General features: G+C 43.9%; 1 protein-coding gene across 3 annotated transcripts in view; it reads left to right on the top strand.

The window, feature by feature from the left end:
- The first annotated feature begins 1,751 nt into the window (after positions 1 to 1,751).
- The window catches only part of zdhhc14 (zDHHC palmitoyltransferase 14), a 34,459-nt gene continuing 14,385 nt past the window's right edge, over positions 1,752 to 21,825 (top strand). For 2 of the 3 annotated variants that reach the window (XM_079286967.1, XM_079286969.1), the window contains exons 1-4: positions 1,752 to 2,167; positions 2,798 to 3,092; positions 13,608 to 13,768; positions 20,686 to 20,838. In XM_079286967.1, coding sequence (XP_079143093.1) covers positions 2,851 to 3,092; positions 13,608 to 13,768; positions 20,686 to 20,838 — 556 coding nt within the window. In that variant the 5' untranslated portion in view covers positions 1,752 to 2,167; positions 2,798 to 2,850. Of the gene's footprint in view, positions 2,168 to 2,261; positions 2,356 to 2,797; positions 3,093 to 13,607; positions 13,769 to 20,685; positions 20,839 to 21,825 lie in introns of those variants that run through there. The other variant, XM_079286968.1, reaches the window with a different exon arrangement.

Here is a 21,825-nt window from a genome sequence, read left to right on the forward strand (position 1 = left end):
CAACAAGTGCAAACATTAAAGCACAATAGGAATACATGTTTGATTGTGTCCTCCTCTCACGTTACATGACATGCAGACTCCTATCCAGTGAAAGTGGATAATTGTTCGTCTGTGGGCGGGAATGAGCCAAACCGCTGAGGTGACTTCAGAACTAAGATGAGGAGGTGTGTGTGTGTGTGTGTGTGTGCGTGCGTGCGTGCGTGTGTGTGTGTGCATGTGAGCGTGTGTGCTTGCACATGTGTGGGTGTTAAGAGGAGGACAGATGACAGAAGAACTGTGGGCTGATGATGCAATCATCAGAATTGATGCAGGCTGAACAGGAAATTGCATCATCAGAGAACTGTACCTACATACGAGCCATGTGGTGACATCATTGCATGACCATTTTCAGTAGAAACAGCTTTAATGTTACTAATCGGGCCCCCGTCAATTGAATGATTTACAGTCAATGATAATGTTTTTTCATTTAATTATCTTCCTAAATCATGTTGATTTATGCGATAATTGTGGTTCCTGTTCCAGGAAACATTACCGAAGAGCATTGCTTTGCAGGTGAGAACAGTTAGATAAAGGAGCATCATGCCTTTTCTACCTCCAACTGTACTCATGTCCAAGTGTGAAATAACACTGCATTGAACTATGTATTCTGGGGGACACCTAGAGGTGCTTGTAGCCACAAACTATTTCACTGTCCTGTCTCGTTCTTAAAGCGTAATCACGACCCATCTTTCATGTGTCCGGGGGGCCCCCTGGGATCAGGGGCAGTTCCACACTAAGAAAACGGACTAATCATAATACAAGGGATATTAATTGAGCAGTTTGAAGTGTCCTGTCAATAGTTGTACAGACCCAGTAACAATAGTAGTCCATGGGGAGAATCCTATTCTTTTCTACAAGGGATTATGTTGCAGTACCACAGTTGGCCACTGGGGGAACAATCTTTGAGTCCATCTCTAAATACTGTCTGACTTCCCCTGTCTGTGGTTCACAGCCTCCATTTCCATTCATATAATTCAGTTTGATCTAAAAAACAGGTCAATAATTTACTAAGACAGCTGGGCACTGTAGTTTTTAGCAAACGTCACTCAAACAGGCGTAACTCGGGGGGCAGACTGGTGGCCTAAGGATTGGTGCGCTGACCGCGGTGTCCTCAGTTTGTCATTCCCCATCTCGCTCTCACCTCAATTCCAGCCAACTCTTTTGTGTCGGCTATTAAAAGCATAAAACGGCCAACAATATTAATAATAATCATTTTAAGAAACAGGTGGGGAATTGTGTATTTATTGGGGATTATTTTCTGTCGCAGAATGGGTGTGCGAGTGAGTATTTTACTCGACTGGGAGTGTGTATTGGAATTGACTCAAAATAAACGCCGCTGGTGAAAAAAATTTCACCGGGTTCTATGCTTCTCAATTGTGTGTTTTTAATACTTCTTTGACAACAACGTAGCTTTACGTGTCTTACCCTTTAACCCCTGTGCTAGCAGCAAGCTGTCAGCTTGAATATAACATGTCAGCTAGCCAAGCAAATATGTAAATAGTGATTAGCAATAAAAATCAAAAGCATAAAATCAAAAGGTTCCCTTAAATTGCAGTGCCTTGACTACAATGTGCTGCTAGTAGAGACCTTCTTACGGACGCATGGAGGACCCTGGACCACGGTTTGGGAACCCCTTTAACAGCCCGTGCTCCCTTTGCCTCCTCAGTTCAGCCTCGCTTGGAGGGGGAGGAGCAGGCTGGGAGGCTCCGCTCTGCTCCCATTTTATGTTTGTTGTTTGCGACGGTGGCAGCGCCGTGTAGAGGGACACAATCTGAGGGGTTGTCGCCTCCACGCGTCTCGGGGAACGCGGCAACTTTTTTTTTTCCCGAAACCTAAACCGCGGCAGAACGGTGAAGCTCACCGGTGATTATTCTCCGTGTGTTGCTGTGACACACTTGGACATAACAGCTGTGAGGTCCTGCTCGGTTCGTCTGGATGCTGGAGCTCGTCTGAGAGCAGTCCCGTCGTGAGGTCTTATCTCTGGATTTCCCTTCTTTTTTTTTACCCTTAAACTTAAAAAAAAAAAATGGTGTTCTTCGCTTTGTCGTCGGGTCGCAACAAACCTGGGTAGCGAAAGGATCAGCTACGTGACAACACCCAGCACGACGACCAGCGCTACGTGCCTTCGGTAAGGCGGCTCTTCGGCTGTTGCTTCAGCAGGCGGAGCAGAAAACACACGACCGCGGGATGTGAAGCCGTGTCTGTGGTGTGATGTGGAGCCCATTGAAACCTGCATTTTAGCCCCTCTCGACTGGGAGAGTTTAAGTAAAGAAAGAGCCAGAGTCTAAGCTAACGTGGGTGAAGTGAGTGACCGGGGTGAGGCATCTTTTAATTGTAAAGTTGGCCAACGTGCTAACACTAACTTCACCTCATCAACTTGCTAGCCGCGTTAGCCTTAGCGGCACTTTCGATTGAGTTGCTATAAAAAGCTAACCAGGTTGCATTGCTAACAATGGCGATATTAACGTAAAGTTGGTATGTGCGAGCTGCCAGTGAAGTTACCTGCCGAGTTAGCTAACCTTAGAGTAGCTAAACGTGTAGTAATGACTGAGCTTACTTGTAGCTTTGATGAATTAACTGGAGACTAGGTTCGCCTTTAAAAAGCGACATCCTCATGTAGCGTGTGTGTTAGCTAGATGTTATTAATATCAGGAAGTGTGTCTTGTACTTTTCATAAACTTTTTTTTCCCACCCAGGTATCTGTCTGCAGAGTAGTGATCCGGGGCCTGTAAACTGATCTGGTTTGTTCTCTCCACAGAGGCACATCTGCCCCGGGATTAACTCAGCTGTGGGGATTTGAATCCGCAATTGATGCATCTCGGGGTATCTGAGTCCATGCGAGAGTGCGAGTACAGCCAGATAAGCACTCGCAGCTCCACACCGATGGAGACCCCGTACAAGCACAGGACCCCAAAGAGGAGGAAGTGGGAGTCCTTCCCTGGTCGGAATAGATTTTGCTGCAATGGGAGGATTATGATGGCCAAGCAGACGGGGGTTTTCTACCTCACCCTGGTCCTTATTCTAGTCACATGTGGACTTTTCTTCACCTTTGAGTAAGTATGGTGGAAATGTCTCTTTGCTCTTCCATCTGCTTTGTACGTGTGCACGACGACTGTGGATTTAGGGATTTCATTTCATGGGCTCAGCTGTCAGAGAAAAAAGTTTAGCTGTAGGTCAGTTATGTCACTGGCATCACTCTGGAGTGGGTGTATTTCCTATGATCTCCTCGGGGTTCGGGGAGATGTCAGAACAAACTGGTTGGGCGATTAGGCAGACATTTCTCTGTATTAACAAGTCCGATATAATCGAATAATATATAAATAAAAGCAGTGTGGTTTGCCGGGGGGCTGTTGCTGATGGAAACTACTCTGTGGTGTGGGTTTCCTGTTGAAGTTTGTTTATGGTTTATTCTTGCCTCTTAGACAGCCTTATATATTGTTTTATATTTACCGTCGTTGCTTTGGCATGCTGGCCTTGCTTGTAGGGAGCACCCCGGGTACAAGGATCAGCTTCAAACCTTAACTTCACCAATGTGTCTTTGAGCAAGATCTTGACCAGTTGCTGCTCTGAAGCAGATCCAGATGTCCGGTAATGGGCTTTAATGCATATTATGTTGTGCGGTAATTTGACCTTTTTATAGTGACATGATCATTTAGCAGCGGGTTACTTTACACTTTTTGTTTCTTATCCTCCAATCAGTCACCCGTGACTTATGGAGTAGACTACACAGCGGTCGTCTCTCTGTGTGTGCCACTTGCTCTCCCTTAATCACAGCCTCACTGTCTCCCAAAGGAGCCCTCTTTCTTTCTCCCAATGGTAGAACGACCTGTACTCAACAGACAGAACCCTTTCCACCGTCTCATCCAGCTCGTCGTCTTCTCGTCCCGGATGTCGTAGATTGGCCCGCTGTGACTGAGGTGCACGATACAGACACCGACCTGAGCCCCGGAGTGTGTACCAAGACAGTGAGAGTGCATTTCCTCTCTCCCCATGAGGCCCCGGTGATCGCTCCGTCATCTATCATCTCAGAAAGCCCATCTACACTAGATGAGGATCCTGCTCCAGCATGACATTTGCTGCTCAATCGGACAAGTCTTTATCAGGCTGAAGTGCTTCAGAGCCAGAGAAAGCTTAATAGACAAAATATGTGCTGCTGTTCAGTATCTGGACTGTAAAGACAGCCCATGCTTAACGATCTAGGAGTAAATCAAAAGACAGTGAAGAGTATACACGCAGACATTATTTAAACAACTTCACTTTATGTGATGTTTGTGTGTTCAAATGTTTTGTCCACATATCATTTACGAAGCACTTACAATTATGTCATTATATTTGCCAGAGATATATTAGGAAATGCTGAAACAATTAGTAGATTAGTCAATCTATTCACTGAGAGAAAAATCATTTTTATACTCTGCGTATTGTTTTACTTATTAGAGAAAAACAAGAAACATTCTTCAGTTTCTCTCTTTTTACTTGTATACTGAATATCTTTTGGACTGTTATTCTGACAAAACAAGACATTTAAAGATGTCACATTGGGAACTTTCTTGTATATGTTTCATCCCAAACCATCGTCACTATTCTGTTTTGTATGCCCCGTGTGTGTGTGATGTCCTTCACAGACACAGCGCTACACATCTATCAGCAGTGACCTCTGGACCACTTCATCTTTTAATGCATTGTCCCCTCAGCAGAGATACAGACACAACCCATGACCAAAGGGCAGACTGCCAGAGAGAGGGCATCTCAGGCTAGAGCTTCCAGCCCTCTTTACTGTGGAGCGGTTGATACAAATATTGAAATGGGAGGGGAGACGTACCGCAGTGTCCATTTGAACCAGGACGATCCCCAGCACCCACACGGAGGATGCCAGATGCTTCCTGCCGATACCGCTCCCCCCTTCAGATAGCTTCATTTCCTCCACCGTGGCCTGTCGATGGAGCTGGGCCCAGTGTACTGTCCTCTGTTTGTTGTGAGTACAGGGGACGCTTTCAGGAACACCACGAAGCCACTTTTCAGCTTAGTACTGTCCTCCCTGTTGGTCCGTCTATGCCCCCGGGCTGACCAGGTCCTCCTGACTTTCTTCCCCCCCCCCCCCCCCCCCTCCCACTCTACTCCCATCAGCTGAAAGGAGACATTTATCGGACAAGGCAATAGTCAGCAGACCTGCACATTGGCTTCTGTTGTCATTAAGTGTAATGCGTTTCGATTTAGATGTGTTTTTCTAACCCCACTCTCCAGTTGTCAGCATATTGGAGAACTGCTCCTCATTGTGTGTTGTCAGGGCTCCTTCTGTCTGTTTAATTGCCTCTGTATCTTAATATGGAATTTTACATTTGACTGTGGTATGATCCAATCTGGTCCATATTTGTTTAAAGATGATCTTTTGGTTTGTGGAGTCCAGAGGAGATCTTTGTACATCTCCGTGTTCCCTTGAGCTTGTTGTCTTTGTCTGCCTGAGGGTAGGGCTGGGCGATATGGCCTAAAAAAAAAATCTCCGATTTTTTTACAAAAAATCCGATTCACGATTTAAATCGATTTTTTCCCCCACAAATTTTTGCAGATGACAGAAGCTGTTGAAAACATTTTTTTATTTTATTTTGTGATGATTTTCCCTCGTAGGTTGATAAAAATAAAGTGCAAACAAAACCTGAACATTGTAGAAAGGTGCCTGTAGTATACAAAAAGTATTTGGTCACTCTTTTGTTTCCCTGAATCATTTAAATATAAAATTAAATTAAACATAACATTAAATGGCATTAAATAGTAGCCTTCCATTGTAAACAACTGTGCAAATGTAACTTTTTACACTAAGCTTTTCTAACTGAATACACTGATACAAACACAGCATGAAATAAAATGTATGTGACCCTTTAACATTCACATTTTCAAAAGTGCAACATCTGATCTAACATCAACATAACATATTTTGCACAGTAAATAAGTGCATGTAAACAAAATCAAGTGCATTCACAACATAACCAACAGTATTAAACAGTAGTGCATGTTTTTTCTAAATATTTTTTGCCAGGAAGACGGCATCGCTTGTGCTCCCGCGGTCCTGCTCCCTGCTCAGGGCGCAACGCTTCTCCCACTCGGCGGCATGCCTCTGTTTGAGGTGCTGCATTAAATTTGTTGTGCTGCTTGATTTTGTAGCAATAGCTTTTAGACAGACCTTACATCGTGGTGCTGTTTGTTCGGTGTCAGATGACATGAACCCGAACCATTTCCAGACCACCGAAGACACATTCTTCCCTCTCTTAAGAACGAGAGCTTCACTGCTGGCCGCCATTGTTTTCGTTTGTAAACAATGCGCGCGCACTCAACTACGGGAACCCAACGGGGGGGAGGAGTGGGGGCGATTTTCTCGATTTTCAATAAAACACATCGCCTTAAAGCACACATTCGAATTAATCGATTAAATCGATTTATCGCCCAGCCCTACCTGAGGGGTGCTCAGCCTTACACGGTAACCTCTGTTTGTGACCGGCAGACTCTGGTCTGTTTATTATTCTGATGCTGGCTCCCCCCAGATATCCACGTGTGCTGTTGTTGCACGTGTTGCCGTCTCTCCCTTTTACACCTCGTAAAAAAAAGTTCACTCGAGCAGATGTTTGAAGTGACATTGGTCTTAAGAACGAGAGGACAGCGAGAAGGCCTAACATTGGAAATCAGTCGAATTTGAGGTGGACCATACGATGTAATGCAGTCACTGGGACAGTGACACTAAGCAGTGAATAGTGGCTACATGTGTGTTTGATTATTGTAGGACCTTTTTCCAAGTGCTGAAATGAAAAGACTGCATTATTTTGGGCCTTCATTCACTCTAGTCCACCCATTCACACGGCGACGGCAGGGAAAGCGAGCTCGGAGCAACTGTGGTTGAATGTCTTGCCCAAGGGCACTTTGACAAGAGGAGCTGAGGATTGAACATTGGGGTTAGTGGACAACTTGCTCGACCGTCTCAGCTGCAGCAGCCTGTTGATTAGTGGGTTCATTGATAGTCCAAAGTGTTAAGCTTTGTTTATACTCGTGCTTGGCGTCGTAGCACGAGCCTCCGCATGGAGACGTTTGTCCTCCATGTACTGTGCACTTCATTATTCTCCGACAAACTAAATCTACTGTGTGGATTGAAAAACACAACAAGTGTAACTCATAGATATGTCCATAGACAGTAAGTGTAACTGGCAAAAGCCATAAACTAAGCGCCACAATGGCGAGGATTTGATTTGGCCATCAATTTGATTTGGCCATCAAAATAAAAGCTCAAATGGAAATGTGTAAGATCACCGGTTTCTATAATCTAGAATAGATATTTTATCAGTTAACTATTTGTGACAGTCAAGTGAATACGTCATTTTCTGGCGCGCGCCTCTCGCCGTCTTCATGAGGGCGAGTACAAGCTAAGCTTTAGGTGTTGCTTATTTTTGCTGACATTCAAATCTAATCTGATTTCCATCCATTTGGGACCAACTGTGCCCTGTGTGCGTTTAAATAAATAACTGGCCTGTTGACTTTTTTCCACACATAGCAAAAGGAATCTTTACTTTTCTTACAGTGTTATTTTTTTGCCAAACTGAGCTGCAAATTGTTTTGTATTTGACAGTGATGAGGTTGCACGAACAGTTAATTAGCTTGCCATGTAGAAAGGCTCACATTCTTCGATTAAATCTGAAACTAAAGTCTGTCTGCAGGAGATCAGGGCAGCGCATCTACTTGATATATGCATATGTCAGGCTTTTGACTCCCGCTTGTTTAGTCAGGTCTGATTTATCTCCTTCAGTAAAGCAGCCTGGGAATGGGTGCTGCTTGACAGGCTCAGTTCAGGAGGACATTCTTTCTGTGCACAGAGTACAACAAGGTGCTGAGGAACCAGTCCGACAGACATTTTGGCCAGAATTGCGTCAAACCAGCCTGATTCATGGATAGTTGCCTAACCTGCTTTTTGGCCGTTGGAGAGATTGCTCGGTAGATATCTTGGTTAGAATCAGAAAAGAACTGCAGACTTTGGCAGGTGGTTTGCTGCAGTGATCCTGTCATGAATGCCATCACGAGGTTTTAGTTTATGAAGAAGACCGACTGGGTCCTACTCGCAAACTTACATTCATGATGAGTAATCCACCTGACATGTAAACCGTGTGTTGGGTGTTTGGATGACTGTGTAGTTGTTTTACAGGTGAAGCCTCTTTGATGATGGGGTGTTGAAAGCTTCTTGCTTTCTGGTCACACCCATTTGGCACCTGCCGACTCGCAATCTGCACTCGCAATCTGCATCTTCACTCAGAGAATACAATAGCTTCCAATTGAACGCAATGAAATCAGTGAAATGGTGACTTCTTTCTTTGTCGTACAATGTCGGGTCTGCACAGTGCTGAAGAGTAGTGCATGCTGGGGCGAAAGAGTAAGTCAGCTTTTGGAGTGGCATAAATCAAACTGTTGTGAAAGAATCTTTGTCCACGTAACAGTCACACCCACGGTAGACTTGGTCTAAGTCAAAAGAAGCATTCCTCACGCGCCAAGCTGTCAAATAAAAGTTTAGAGTAGTGTGCCATTCACAGACTTGCACTTAATCGAGGAAAAGAAATAAACATTTTCACACACAGGCACAGCATAAGAGTATGAAATGCTAGATGGGCATGCCGTACTTGACTGTTTAATCATGCATAAATATCAGCTGTGAATGTGACTTTAATTCCTCGCAAGACTTTATTGCCGCGGTCTGTTTTGTTGTAGAATCAAGAGGCTGATCTCATTGAAACCAGGAGTCATGCCCAGCTGTTTACTTTTTTAGTTCCTCTCCCAGACTAGCTCCAAGCCTTGAATCGACCCAGCACCCTCTGTTTGTCACATGGCTTTCCCGTGCTAGCACATCCACGCCCTGTGCCAGGAGTCACTGGGTGCATGGTACGTGTTGGAAGGGTTATTAAGATGCCATGAAGCAGTCTGGGCAGAACTGTAACTATTTGCAAAAGCATGTCTTGCCTGCGGCTAAAAGGAGGTTCACGTCTTGCCCCTGCCTGCCGTTGGAAGCAATCAAAACGTAACAAAAGGCAAAGCTAACAAAGCCGTGTTTCCATTTAACCCAGATGAGTAATGAGACTTTAGAGACGTTAAGCACATTTTAAACACATTCACGTGTTCGGTACCGTATCACCGTTGAGTGATATCTCCCCGTAAACTATATTTCTTCTCGAGCAAGTACCGGAGAGAATAGCAGGCCCAGATGCTGTTAATGTTGGCAGACGGATGATCTATGCTTGACAGACTCAGGATATTGATTGCCTTTTCAAGCTGTATGGCTGAAGAAGAAAGTAAACGGGGGTGCAGTTCATCCCAGGTGACCCTGAAAGGACAGCCAGTGAGCAGTGCAGTGGGCTTCACATGGTTACATCAAGTGGAGATGAAAGTCCCCCGAGCTCAACTCCCAGGGTTGGCATCATAAGAGGATTTAGTGGGAAATGTGATAACAGTAATCTGGATTGGATTATTGTTGAGATTAATGCACCCTTTGGGAGGCAAATGACAAGCGAAAAAACCTCGGGAGACCCTGTTGATGTAGAAAGATTACCTTTTTGTATTCTGTGGAAATAATGAATGCGTCCCACACAGAGGAAGCACTTTGTAGAGGGTGACAGCACTAGCAGCTATTGTGTTCAATTCAATTTATATTCAAGCTGCTGCATAGATTAATAAATGTGACCGTGTATGTACGTCACCACTAAAAACGGAAGTTAGACTTCATATTGATCCTTTTCACCAAAGGCAGCTCAAGGGACACGACGCACTAAAAGGTCGAGGTGGTTAAAGGCAGTTATTTAAGAAGCATTTTTATTAAATGTTTGTCGAAATTCTCTCCCTGACAGCAATCAATGTGTAGCTGTTGCATGCCTGTAATAAGATAATCATGATTGGATGGCCACTAGCGCTGCATGATATACGGTATCGTTTTCAGCATCGACGTTGAAGCGCAATAGTCACATCGCAGGATGTGCAATGTCAGCAAATTCACTCCAACACGTCCTGATAGGCTGCAACTTGTCTTGCTGCTTGATGGGAAAGGAAAAGGCCCACGGTTCTCATTTCCACGCCTATTCCAGTGTTTCCTGTTAGTTACCTACAGACTAGGTAGCCCGGGGCTTTCAAACTTTTTGCGTGCTACTATTAAAGTAGGCCTATGGCTTACCATTTATTCAACAGAGATGTGCAGTTCATGAAATAGTATTCATAATTACACCATGTCTGAATGGAGACTAAATGTTGGGATTAGGCCCATCGAGTTCAATGTCCATTCTCAGCCCATTATCACGAAGAGCACGTTTCTGACCAATCGCACCTCCTTAAAAGAACGAGGTCAGCCGCACGTCCTCACTAAGGTTTCTGTCCCTTCCTCGCTCAAAGTTACTCTGAGAAGTCCTAATTCAATCATTGGGATTCTAAACTCAGTGGTGTATTACATCATCTGATCTGCTAACGTTTCTGTGCGTCAGGCTCAAGTCTGTCAGTTCAAGAGCAACGACCCTCCAACGGAATGAAGCAATAAAGCAGCGAGCCTTTCTTATTCAAATACAAAGCACACATTAGGGTTTTGCTTGTGTCGACATGACGTGCCCTGCACCTGTGTGAATACTTGTAACCGTTCTCTGATTAAAGTACATCAGTCCTTTGTGCGTACTCTTTGCTCTGCTGTGACACGCATTAACATCTCTTGCAGATGCGTTAACCATATATCATTATGGTGTTTACCCAAGGAATTAGCTATCGTAGCTGTCAATAATTCACACCGACCGTGACAGTCGTGTTGTACACTTTTGTAACTGGGTAGCTCTTTGGTGAATAATTATCAGCACTGGCTCTACAGTAGATGTTTGTACAGTTGGCTTGTTTCATCACAGTACACAGCTTCAGCTTTAATTGACCAACAACATTATTTGTGTTGGCTTGTTGCTCCAGGGGTTTCAATGGGCTGGAAAAGAAAAAAAGTTTATTTTTGCTATTTTCCATTCTGAATGTTTGGTTACGATCGCAGCAATGATGGATGATCCGCCTAGAGGTATGTGTAGCGTAATCGTTACATTGGCTGCTGAGGGTCCCATGTGTTGAGCCTAGATTTCTGTTTTTGTTACTTTTTTTAAAATTACAGACACATTTCTGGATCAAATCCAGCAATAATTCAGTCTCCCTCCCCTTCAACACGCTTCTTTGCTGAGCCATTTAGAGTGATTGTAATGAAAGCCATCACGCCGTCTCTATCTCGTTGAATGTTTTTCTTCTTCCTTTCGGAGGCTTCGGCTCACTCCTGTGGCTGTTTCCAGGGTAACCACATTCCCTTTCGAAATGGACCATGTCTGTTATTGGATACCGTTCCATCTCCATGGCAACAAAGCTCTTAAAATTCCCAGTTAAATATAAGGTTCTGAGTCAAACTAAAAGCAAAATTAAGATGTAACGTTGGACATGTCGTGTTGAGTGACAACAACTAATCCCCGAGACATCGTCTTCAGAGGGATCTTGAACCAGGCTAGAGTGGTTTTATTGAACCACGTCTATAGAAGAGGCGTCCATCCTCCCTCTCTAATGGCGTCAGTGTTTAATCTCTGTCCGTGTCCACTCAGATGGGATAATGGCATGAGTTCTAGATGGTGTGTTTGTCACAGCTTAGACATTGTTGGAAAACGGCTTAAATATTGTGTGCGTTCGATTCAGAGCTAGTCCTTTTTTTTTGAATAAAAAATAGTTAACTGGCTTATGAGCCCTTTCAAAAGTGCACTAACACATTTGTAAGCCTTTGTGTTCTTTGCATGGGTCTCAAATATTTGCAGATCGTTTTCCCATCTCCAGCAGATCAGGTGAGAGCAGAGGGTCTGTGCACTCGCTGACGGTACGCCAGACTTTCAATACGCTGCCGTAAACCCTGACCGAGTATGCCAGGCAGAGACGCAGCAAATAGCTCAGCAGCTGAACTAATCGATGCAGCGGAGACTTATTGGGGAAAGTGGCTGCATGTGTCCACGGCAATGCATGCATAGGTATCGGGGTACTTTCACGAGTAGAAGTGCAGTATCGCATCGACACCGGTGATGGTATTGGTGCTTCTCTAGCTCGAACCCCGATTGGCAAATTGAAGTAAATGCTCCAGGCCCGTATTTACAACCTCTCCATCCGCTATTGCTGAAGGAACCCAACATGGCCTAAATATAGTTTGGCTTGGTTTCTCACAATAACTGCTTTTGGCATAGATCAGCGGATGTAGCTGCCCTCCCAAGGTGTTGCCATCTGAGGGCTGGTTAGATAGGGAGGGAGAGGGGGGGGGGGGGGGGGGTAGTGAGCTTATTATACATTCTACTCGGAGAGAAAAATCAATGAATATTGCCTTGATGCATTTCAATAGGGGCAGTACAGTGTGACATTTTGAAAAAAGCTTTAGTAGTTTTAAAATAGTGTTGAACACCTTCATGGTTTCCAGACAGGGTGACCACAACTGTTCACCTCTGTCGCCTTATTATAGCCATCAGTGTCACTTTAAGCGTCCTCGGCTCATTCACGACCCGTAGTCATCGTTACTCTGCATTGATTTTTAAATGGCGGTCAGTCATGTGCTGCAGTCCGATGCACTTAGTGAATAGCCGTAATACAAATCCACCAACCAGCTCCACTTCTCTTTCTTCATCATTCGATGTAATTCAGCCTCCGTGCAAAACAAATGGTGCTTCTCCTGCAAGAGTCAGTACTGCATCACGGTTCAGTGCATACAATGACTACTCTACCCATACCTGCACTAACAGGAGGCACTTTGGAGATAGATATTCAGATTTATTTGCCCTGAAGTTTATTCTAATAAAAGTCACTTGACAAAAGTATTTGATACAGATGGATCTTCAGCAACAACAAAAAAGGAATCAAAACTTGAAGTTGTGATTTTTCCCTTTATTTCAACAGATGAGGAGATGAACAAGAGCCTTTATGTAAACACTTGTTATTGTGAACCTTGGCTCAACTCACAGTGCTTGTTTCCATTCCTCAACAGCCTTCCTGAAAACATATATGTTTACCGCATATTCGTTTAGTTTCCCTTGTGTGGAATGGCACCGCTCTACTGACCCCAAACTCAATCCAGTAGACCAGCCACAAGCAGCCTGTGCCCCACCTCTATGGGACCTAATGTGATTACAGTAATAACCACCTGCACCGTAGGACGTTTAATGGGATTATGCCAAATCGTCTCAATAGAACAGATTACACCCTTATGTGTGTCTCTCTATCCACTTACTGTCAAGTCAAACGGTATTAACACTTCCTTAACTTCACGGCTCGTCTGGAGTACAAGGAGTTCAGTGTTTTTTACGGGCTCGCTGTGTACAAACATTTATGCTTAGAAGAGCAGGTTTTATTTGGGCAGACACTTGCCCCTAGGTCCACCAGCTGATGTTTGTCCAGTAATCCTCCAAGATTCTGGCTATTTGAGCTTTGAAGGTTTTTACTACTAAGCTAAGCATTGCTGGTCAGGCAGAAGAACCCTGTCTCTTGGCTGTTTTGCTTATTCCTCTTTCTCTATCCGTCTCTTCCAGTTGTCCGTTCCTGGCCCTGGAGTTGACCCCAGTCATCCCGGTCATAGGAGGTGTGCTGTTTCTGTTTGTGTTGGGGACGCTCCTGAGAACCAGCTTCACTGACCCAGGGGTGCTGCCCAGGGCCACCCCAGACGAAGCCGCTGACCTGGAGAGGCAAATAGGTAAGACTCTAATTTAATTATTTTATATATAAAAACCTTTTCATTGAGGTTTTCCCACCCTTATTTATTCTTTTACCAACCACTATTTTCTGTTTATGTATTTTGTAGGCTCTTCCTCGCTGTCTGAGCCAGTAGCTACCTTTTATCTTAAATACTGTATTTGTCTCTGAGTTCCAAGGGAGCTAGTGTGTGTGTGTGTGTGTGTGTGTGTGGGCCTTTACAACCTCCTATAAAGAGTGCCAGATTGTCTTGCCGATGTGTTTGGAGTTTGTCTGTGTAGCCAAAGAAATGAGGATGAAGCTTCCACTGACTTCCACTGAGGTGAGGTATCGGTGCTGCTTTGACCAAGTGGCTTTTGCTCAGTGTATTCCACTCCACCTTATCCAAAGGTCCCCATCTGATTTTGACCTGACTCCTACATTTCATCTGGATAATTTCTTAATCTAATGTGTGACGTGAAAGGTAAAACTATTTGGTGCATTTGGAACCACTTGATACGGTGTAACTGAATTACCGGCATCGCAGCACTGACGGTAGCTCGCCATGAGTCAGAAACAGCCGAGACAACAGTTTGTGATGAGGATTCAGTCTTAAAATCAACGCATTAATGCATGAAAGCCATTATCTGGATGCAACCCCTGTTGAGATGTAGTTTTACCAGTAAAAGGAGACCCAAGGCTTCTTTTCTCTGCAGTTAACATTATATTTATTACGTGGACATGTGTTGCATTCAGCATCAGAGTTACCGTAATGGTGAGCTCTGGCATTAGCTTTGGTGTTTTTAGAAAGACTATATGAAAGCAGTGAAAAAACATTTTACCTGTTCAGAATTTGTATGAGGCCACTACATAAATGCAACCATCAGCCATAATAGAAGCTGCTCCAAGTGCAATACTTCAGAGTCCGAGTGTAGTCCGCTCCACGAGGCCTCTTTCAGAGGAGGTAAGGAGATACTAAAGGGCACTTTACACTGGAAACAATGCCAGCTTAGTAAGTTCCGTGACTAAATCGGCAGTCTCCAAAAGTGTCCTGCTGCCCTGTAGCTAGATGGACTATCACCACTTTACTCCCGAGGTTAGACTTTTTAAACCCTCTTTCTAAACCCCCCCCACCCTTCAAAGTTTTGCTCCTTTTTTTATTTTGAATGTGAAGCTTTTATTTGCCAGCGATGGTCCTTGCCGTGCTTCAGGCCACTGGGGCCTCGTTAAACAAACTCTCGACTGGCTTAATTAATCTCATTAGGCGACTTAAAAGCTTTTGGATGGACGGTAAAGCACAGAGAGCTCGGAGCAGTGGGCTGAAAATGCACTTGTGCAACACTCCCATGTTATATCGGCAAGCATGTTTTTGTCGGAGGATAAATAAATGAAAGGCTGAAAATATGAACAACGTTGACCTAAATACCAGACTCTGCCAGCCTCTCTGCCATCATTTTCATCCCAAAGTGTAGCAAATTGGAAATGAAATTGTTTCTAAACTGGAATCTCTTTGTCATGTTGTTGTTTGTTGCCTGTAGCTGAATTTGTGTTTTCATAGGTGGTGAAATGATAGAATAGATGAGGCTTTTCCAAAAAGAAAATCCTGTTTTGTTTTTCTTTTAACATGGTTCTTACTTTTTGTATCTTTTGCTGTCATTCCTGTCGGTTATTGTAACATCTTTCGCACCAGCTTTATTGCACAGATGTGTGTTTACGAGGACTCAACGCAGCTTTACAATGGAGCCCATGGCATCTCTAACACATGCATTCAGACAGATGTTCAAGAAACGTTGTTTTCCCCAAGTGGTAAAAAGGCAGAAACACATGTTATTCATTGAGTTGCTTATTGCACACTTGCTCTTTCTTTCAGTCGGTCTCTGGTAGTCTTTGTGATGTAGTCTCTCTACTGTAGTGTCTTTGTATTCAAACCACCTCCCTGGTTCCTTAGTCCAGACCTGATCATCCAATCCCATCCAAAGCCCCAACAGCAACCAGCCTCAGTGTCTTCTAGGAGAAAACATATCCGCCTGTCCTTTCCTCACTCCTTTTTATTTGTCAGAGCTGCCATAATGTAATGGCTCTTTACCACTTCAGGCGTTGTTTCCTATATGCTCACGTACTGCTTTTTTTTTTTTTTTCGCCATTTAAACACTGGTTTACTCGATTTACATAACTGTCACACATATATCTCAAATTAAATTTTCCATACAAAATACTCATACAAAACACACAACTCACATTTATTGAGTGTTACAAATGATAAACTACCTGTTCATTAGACTTAATTAGACGCTGTATTCGTTGAAACTAAAAGCCCTGAATACTTCAGCCTCCAGTCGTCCAAGACGTTTTGTCATTCACCAGCAGCCTCATGAATAGATGATGATGTTTTCAAGTCGAAGTGCTACAAGGCTCAGGTTGGACACCACTCCTATTGATCTGTTGACTAAACAGCGAGGGACACGATATCTGTGCACTGTGAGACATCGAGGTGGCTCATGCTCCCTGTACTTAAGGAGGGAAAGCTGATTGGCCTCCGCTGTCGTCACTGTGAGCAGATCCCTGCTGCCTGCCAAATGTCTGTGAAAAGGAGGTTAGGGTGGGTGGTGTGAAGTTTAGCCAGACAAAATCAAATTATGGCATTTTTGCTTCATATGAAAGATATTACTGTATACAGTCATCCTCATTCTCAGGGGCAAATTCACAAAAGGATTGCACAGCCGTCATTCCTGCACAAATTCATTTTTCTTTTTTTCTCAAAGGGCGAGTAGTATATTGTCACAGTGTACTCCTAATGCAGCCGACATACTGTGTGCACCTATAAAGGGCTGGAGGAAGGGTAGCACAGCATGTTTATCCCCGCTTGAGATGGAGACAAGAGTTGATTTGCCTTCAGTGTGCTGCGTTTGATGTCTCTTCATGTATGCCTGCTTGCCCAATACATCAGGACCAGACAGCCTGGCATCAGTTCAGCTTCCACTTGCCAAATCCAGAAGACTCTCTGAAGCATTAATCAGAGTGAGAGATGGTCATGGCTGCCTGTTTCCTTCCCTCCACCTGATATTGTCAAAGCTAGCTGGTGAACCTCAGGGTAGCTACGCTGTTTTTTTTTTTGTTTTTTTTCCAAAGCTGCCAGCCATGATTTAGGGCCAGCAGAGGAAACGGATTTTGGAAGGCTTAGAGCTTGTGCTGCTGGAGGAAGGATGGACACATCAGTGAGGCTACGAGAACATTTAGGCTTTCATGACTAGAGGAGCAGTCCATATGGGTGTTTGAAGGTGGGGACTGTGGTGCTTCCATTCTCTTAGGAGCGCATTGAGCTGATTTCTTCAAATTTGGCACGGCGGTGATTCTAATTCTAGTGTTTTGTGTTTTTGTATATTTATTTGTGTATCTGAATAGAAGCTCATCCGAGTAAAGCAAAGAATACGTCCATGCAGTATGTGTGGGATGAAAATCATAGTTTTTGCCATGGGGCTTGGAGTCTGCCCCGCTGCTTTGATTTTGACTTATGCTTTGTTGTTGGCACCCCACCGCCGTTGGCACTGCACCGTGACAATTTTCACTCCCAAGTGTGTATCGTCACAACAAACTGTGCTGACAAGTGTGCCGCTTGTACAAAGTGTGAGCCGAGCTAAGGGGACAAAAGCAGGACGCGCTGTTGCTGACGCGATCAGAGATATTTCACTGTCATGTGATCATTCTCTATAATTGTTCAGCATTCAAAATCGGAGGTACTATGGTGTTCCGGTAACTGGGCCATGAACTCATCTAACTGTTAAAAATTCCAAACCAAACATGAGGTTTTAACCAGGGTTGATCTCATCAATCGAGATGTTTCTCACTTTAATATGAGGACCAAAGCGATTCATTAAACCACATCATTCTCTAACTTGCAACCTATTTTAATGACATTGTGTTTATCGCTTTTATTTGTTGTTGTGCAATGTTTTGTTCGGACTGGGTTTTCTCAGTGTACTTACCAGAAAGTTCATCCAGATGCCAAAACTCCAATGCAAAGCTCCTCACCAGAGACCAGCCCGAGCTACTCTCTCAGATTAGGTCCAGCCTAATCACATTAGATCCAGCCTGCTCTCCCCGTAGCGATAAGACACTGTGAACAAGCTCGCTGGACTTACACGTCTGCCTGTGCCGCTGACTTTGCTCATGCTGAGTGAGCGAAGGCTCGTTTCATGATGAGCTTCTGTGTCTTGAAGATGACAAGATGTTAGAGGTGGCTACTTATTTCCATCTTGGCAGTTGTATCCCTTAAATACTGACCACTGCACTCATGCCATGAAACAGAAAAAAAAAACAGAAAAACTGGCACCAATATTGCATTTATCATTGTATATTGTGCCGTTCACAGGGCTGTATTGATTCTGACCTCCTCTTGGTCTCCAACTGTGGAAATTAAAATAGTGAAATATAGCAGCCACGGTGCTTCGGTGACTCCAGGATGTGGTCTCTCACAGTGACGGGGTTAATCAGACGCACAGTCTCCTGAACTCCTGTCAAAGCATCTTTTGGCCTGTGTGTCTGTTTGACAAAGAGATGTTCGTCCTCTCGCAGAATGAGTCAATACCTTGTTTTGAACGACGGCCTGTCCTCTCTTGTTATGATTATTGACAAAGGGGCATGTCGGCAGGGGAGGACGAGTTTAAAAGAGTTCAACGTGACACGGAGACAGAGGAAAAACTGCTTGGAAGAGAGGACGAGAGAGTGTAGATGGCTCAATTACAACAAGCAGAATGATTAACACTATTTTGATTGTTTTTAATTCCCCATGGGAAATTAAAAGATGCCAGTGTCTGGTATGGAGTGTGTTCATCAGAAGGAAACTGTATCGCTGATTCCCTCGCTGAGGAGAAGCTTTCTTCATTTAGCATCTGCTTGCAAAACCCCTAAACACCCAGGACCGGGTTATGTAACGTCGTCACAGGTTTATCCACACTCCCTTCAACTTAAATCTCATCGTACAATCCAGCCGGTACGATATTCTGATCGTGTGTGGTGTAAAGAGTCACTTTACACTCTGAAGTGCCTTAGGCAGAATAACCTCCTCCATTATTCTCCCTGTCTTCCTTCATTCTTGGCATGTCCCCAGGCACACAGTGGACTTGAAAAAGACATGTTTTGTTGGTCCATGCTAATGCTGCTGTTTTATGTTGTCGCCGCATCAAGAAATTATGCTCAGCAGAAAACCAAATTTAAAACCATCTTGGCACAGCAACAAAAGTCCCATAATCCTCTGAAGAAGCACTGGCACGTCTATTTACATGGCATGCAAAGCCGGTCAGCTTCCGCTGTTTTAACTGTGGGACAGGTGCTGCTTTTCTTATCGTCGGACAGCAAAGCTCTGAACACAGAACAGAAACTGATCTTACAGACTGACCATCGATGCGTGTCTCACTCCTTCTGCCTTTTTTTTCCATCGGTGAAGGTAAAGGTCCCAGTTTTCTCTCCTCCACATACACAGCGGGATGGCAATTAGTTTCCCATGATACCTCAACAGGCAACGCCTAGCACAGTTTGGCTGACATTGAATCCTCATTTAGCTTTGTGTATGAGGGTGTGAGTGGGCACTGTGTGTGTGTGTGTGTGTGTGTTACATCACTTCCTACTCTACCTAGCTTTATTTTAGCTTCAAGCTCTCAGGCCTTTGAGGGATCTCTCACTAGACACTGGTGTACTGGTGTACGGCTAAGATTTGGTTGGCAGTTACAAATTACTTTGACCAGCAGAAAGGCTACTTTGACTGTGATTTTAGTTGAAACATAAAATCTCAACCTGTGAAAGCTTAGACTGTTTATGACAGTTGATGTCTAAAAACGGCACGAGGAGGCTGACATGATGGCTTTTTGCCCACTCGGCTGCTTCTAGTTGCTGTCTGTTCGGTATGACTTCAACACATCTTGTGCGTCTTTATTTTCCTGACAGCTTCTTCTTTTTTCCAGAGATCTCAGAAGCCTCTTCAGAGAGGTTTCCTCTAATGCTTCAGAAGGAACAGACAGTGTGTTGTCACAGTGCTTTATTTCACTCGAGGTGCTAGTATAACCAGAAATGTACTATGAACACCTAAACAACGGGACTTCTCCTGGTGCTTTAACACTGTCGTAGCCGGATTGTTCCAGACTTGTTCATATTACCTGAACTAGGTTTCAAGTTAAGTCACTGTACCCGCTTGTTTCATCAGCAGCACAAACGGTTTGACACTGAGCCTGTAAAGGTTACTAAAGAGCTAAACTGGTGGCACTAATTAAATATAATGAGCTGTGTGGGTTGTCTATGTTCAAACGTTTTAAGCTACGGATATATCATGACACATACACCTTTTATCAGAGCGAGAGATAATTGCATATCGGTAAGGATTTCACTTCACCAAGGCATTGTAGAGATTCAACAGTCTCGAGACAAATTCAACCTGAACAGATTATCGACGGTAGAATCTTACAAATGGAGAAATGTCTTATCGATACTTTTATATAGCCTCGGGAGTTTTTACATAATTTCATTACGCTAAAGAAATAATGATTCAAGCATGAAATTCTTCATATATTGTGATGTTTTTAGGTTCTGAAGGCAGCATGACTTTTATTCCAGTAAGACTGCATTACACACACCTCTTTACACCTCGCATTAAAATTCAAATTTCAATCGGATAGTTCAGTCATTCATATTTTGTTATTTTCCTCTTGTAATGGAACATGGACATGATTGAATTCCTACTGTGTCCCATCCAGAAGTTTGCCAAATACACCGGTCGTGTTTGTTTTTTGCCACGGGAGTATTCACAACACACTCGCGCCATCAATGCCACATGCCACACTATAGTACTGTGTGTGGGAGTCAATTGGGGCATGAGTGAAAGCACCGTGCAGTAGTTTGATTCTTATGTTTCGCTCTCTCTTATGTTTTACTCTCTTTGATCTTACCAAGACGTGGTGAATGGCGGTACAGGCTACAGGCCTCCTCCCAGGACCAAGGAGGTGGTCATCAACGGCCAGACGATCAAGCTGAAGTATTGCTTCACCTGCAAGATCTTCAGGCCGCCGCGGGCCTCCCACTGCAGCCTCTGTGACAACTGTGTGGGTGAGTGAAAATGATAATCTCTCACTGGTTTTTATGTTTGGCTGATATTTTCTGTTAGCACAGTCATTTTTGCCACATTCATTGTGAGAAATTAGTATTATCTGATAAATCATGTTTAACCAGATTTGGCAAAAAGGAGATAGCAAGATAAATGTTAAGTTTAGGATTCATATCTACGGGGAATATACAGTACATATGCTTCGAGGCATTCACATCCACACAGAGGAGAAGGAGGGAATAGTTACCATGAGAACAGAAAGAAAACAGCAGCATAATGGTTGAGTTTTACTGCTCTTCACAGCTGCATTCTCCGTCTCTGGAGACAACGGGAAGAGCACAGCTAGACAATTACTAAAAGATGGAGACGGCGATACAGAGACCCGTGTGTCTGCATCTCTCTCATCAGGGTTTTCTTGTGATGCTCACTCATCAGAGACCGCTCCATCCTTTGAATGTCTATTTCCTTGTTAGAAGTGGCGCTGACTGAAAACCTGGGAGACAGGGATGAGGAAGCAGTAAACACAAAAAGAAGAAAGATGAGGAGGTGGTTGTCAGATGTGGCAGATGCACACTGGCAGGAAGGAAGTCCGACTGGCAGCAGAACAAGAAGATGGGAGGGGAGACATTTTCACACACCGGCTATGTTCACATTTTAAGTGGATTTTTTAATTCATAATTGAAAGTGGTGAAGCTCAGTTTTTGTTTGGAATTTAATTAAAATAGAAGAAAAAACACGATACAGTAAAATGATTGACCGACCGATTCAAACCAGCACAATCACAGGAAGTGCTTTCGATTTGTTCCAGAAGCAAACACGGACGCAGCATTGTATGATATTCTGAATCCAAATCATTGGGGATGAGCCTTAACAAATGTGATTAGATTGTCGTGGCTGTGAGCCACAGATGGGAGGGAAATAAACACACAGTGGGTCTGTACATGTGTGAATGTCACTTGTAAAACATGGCGTCTCTCTTATCAAAACTA

The sequence above is a fragment of the Melanostigma gelatinosum genome, assembly GCF_949748355.1.
Source record: "Melanostigma gelatinosum genome assembly, chromosome: 16".
Lineage (NCBI taxonomy): Eukaryota > Metazoa > Chordata > Actinopteri > Perciformes > Zoarcidae > Melanostigma > Melanostigma gelatinosum.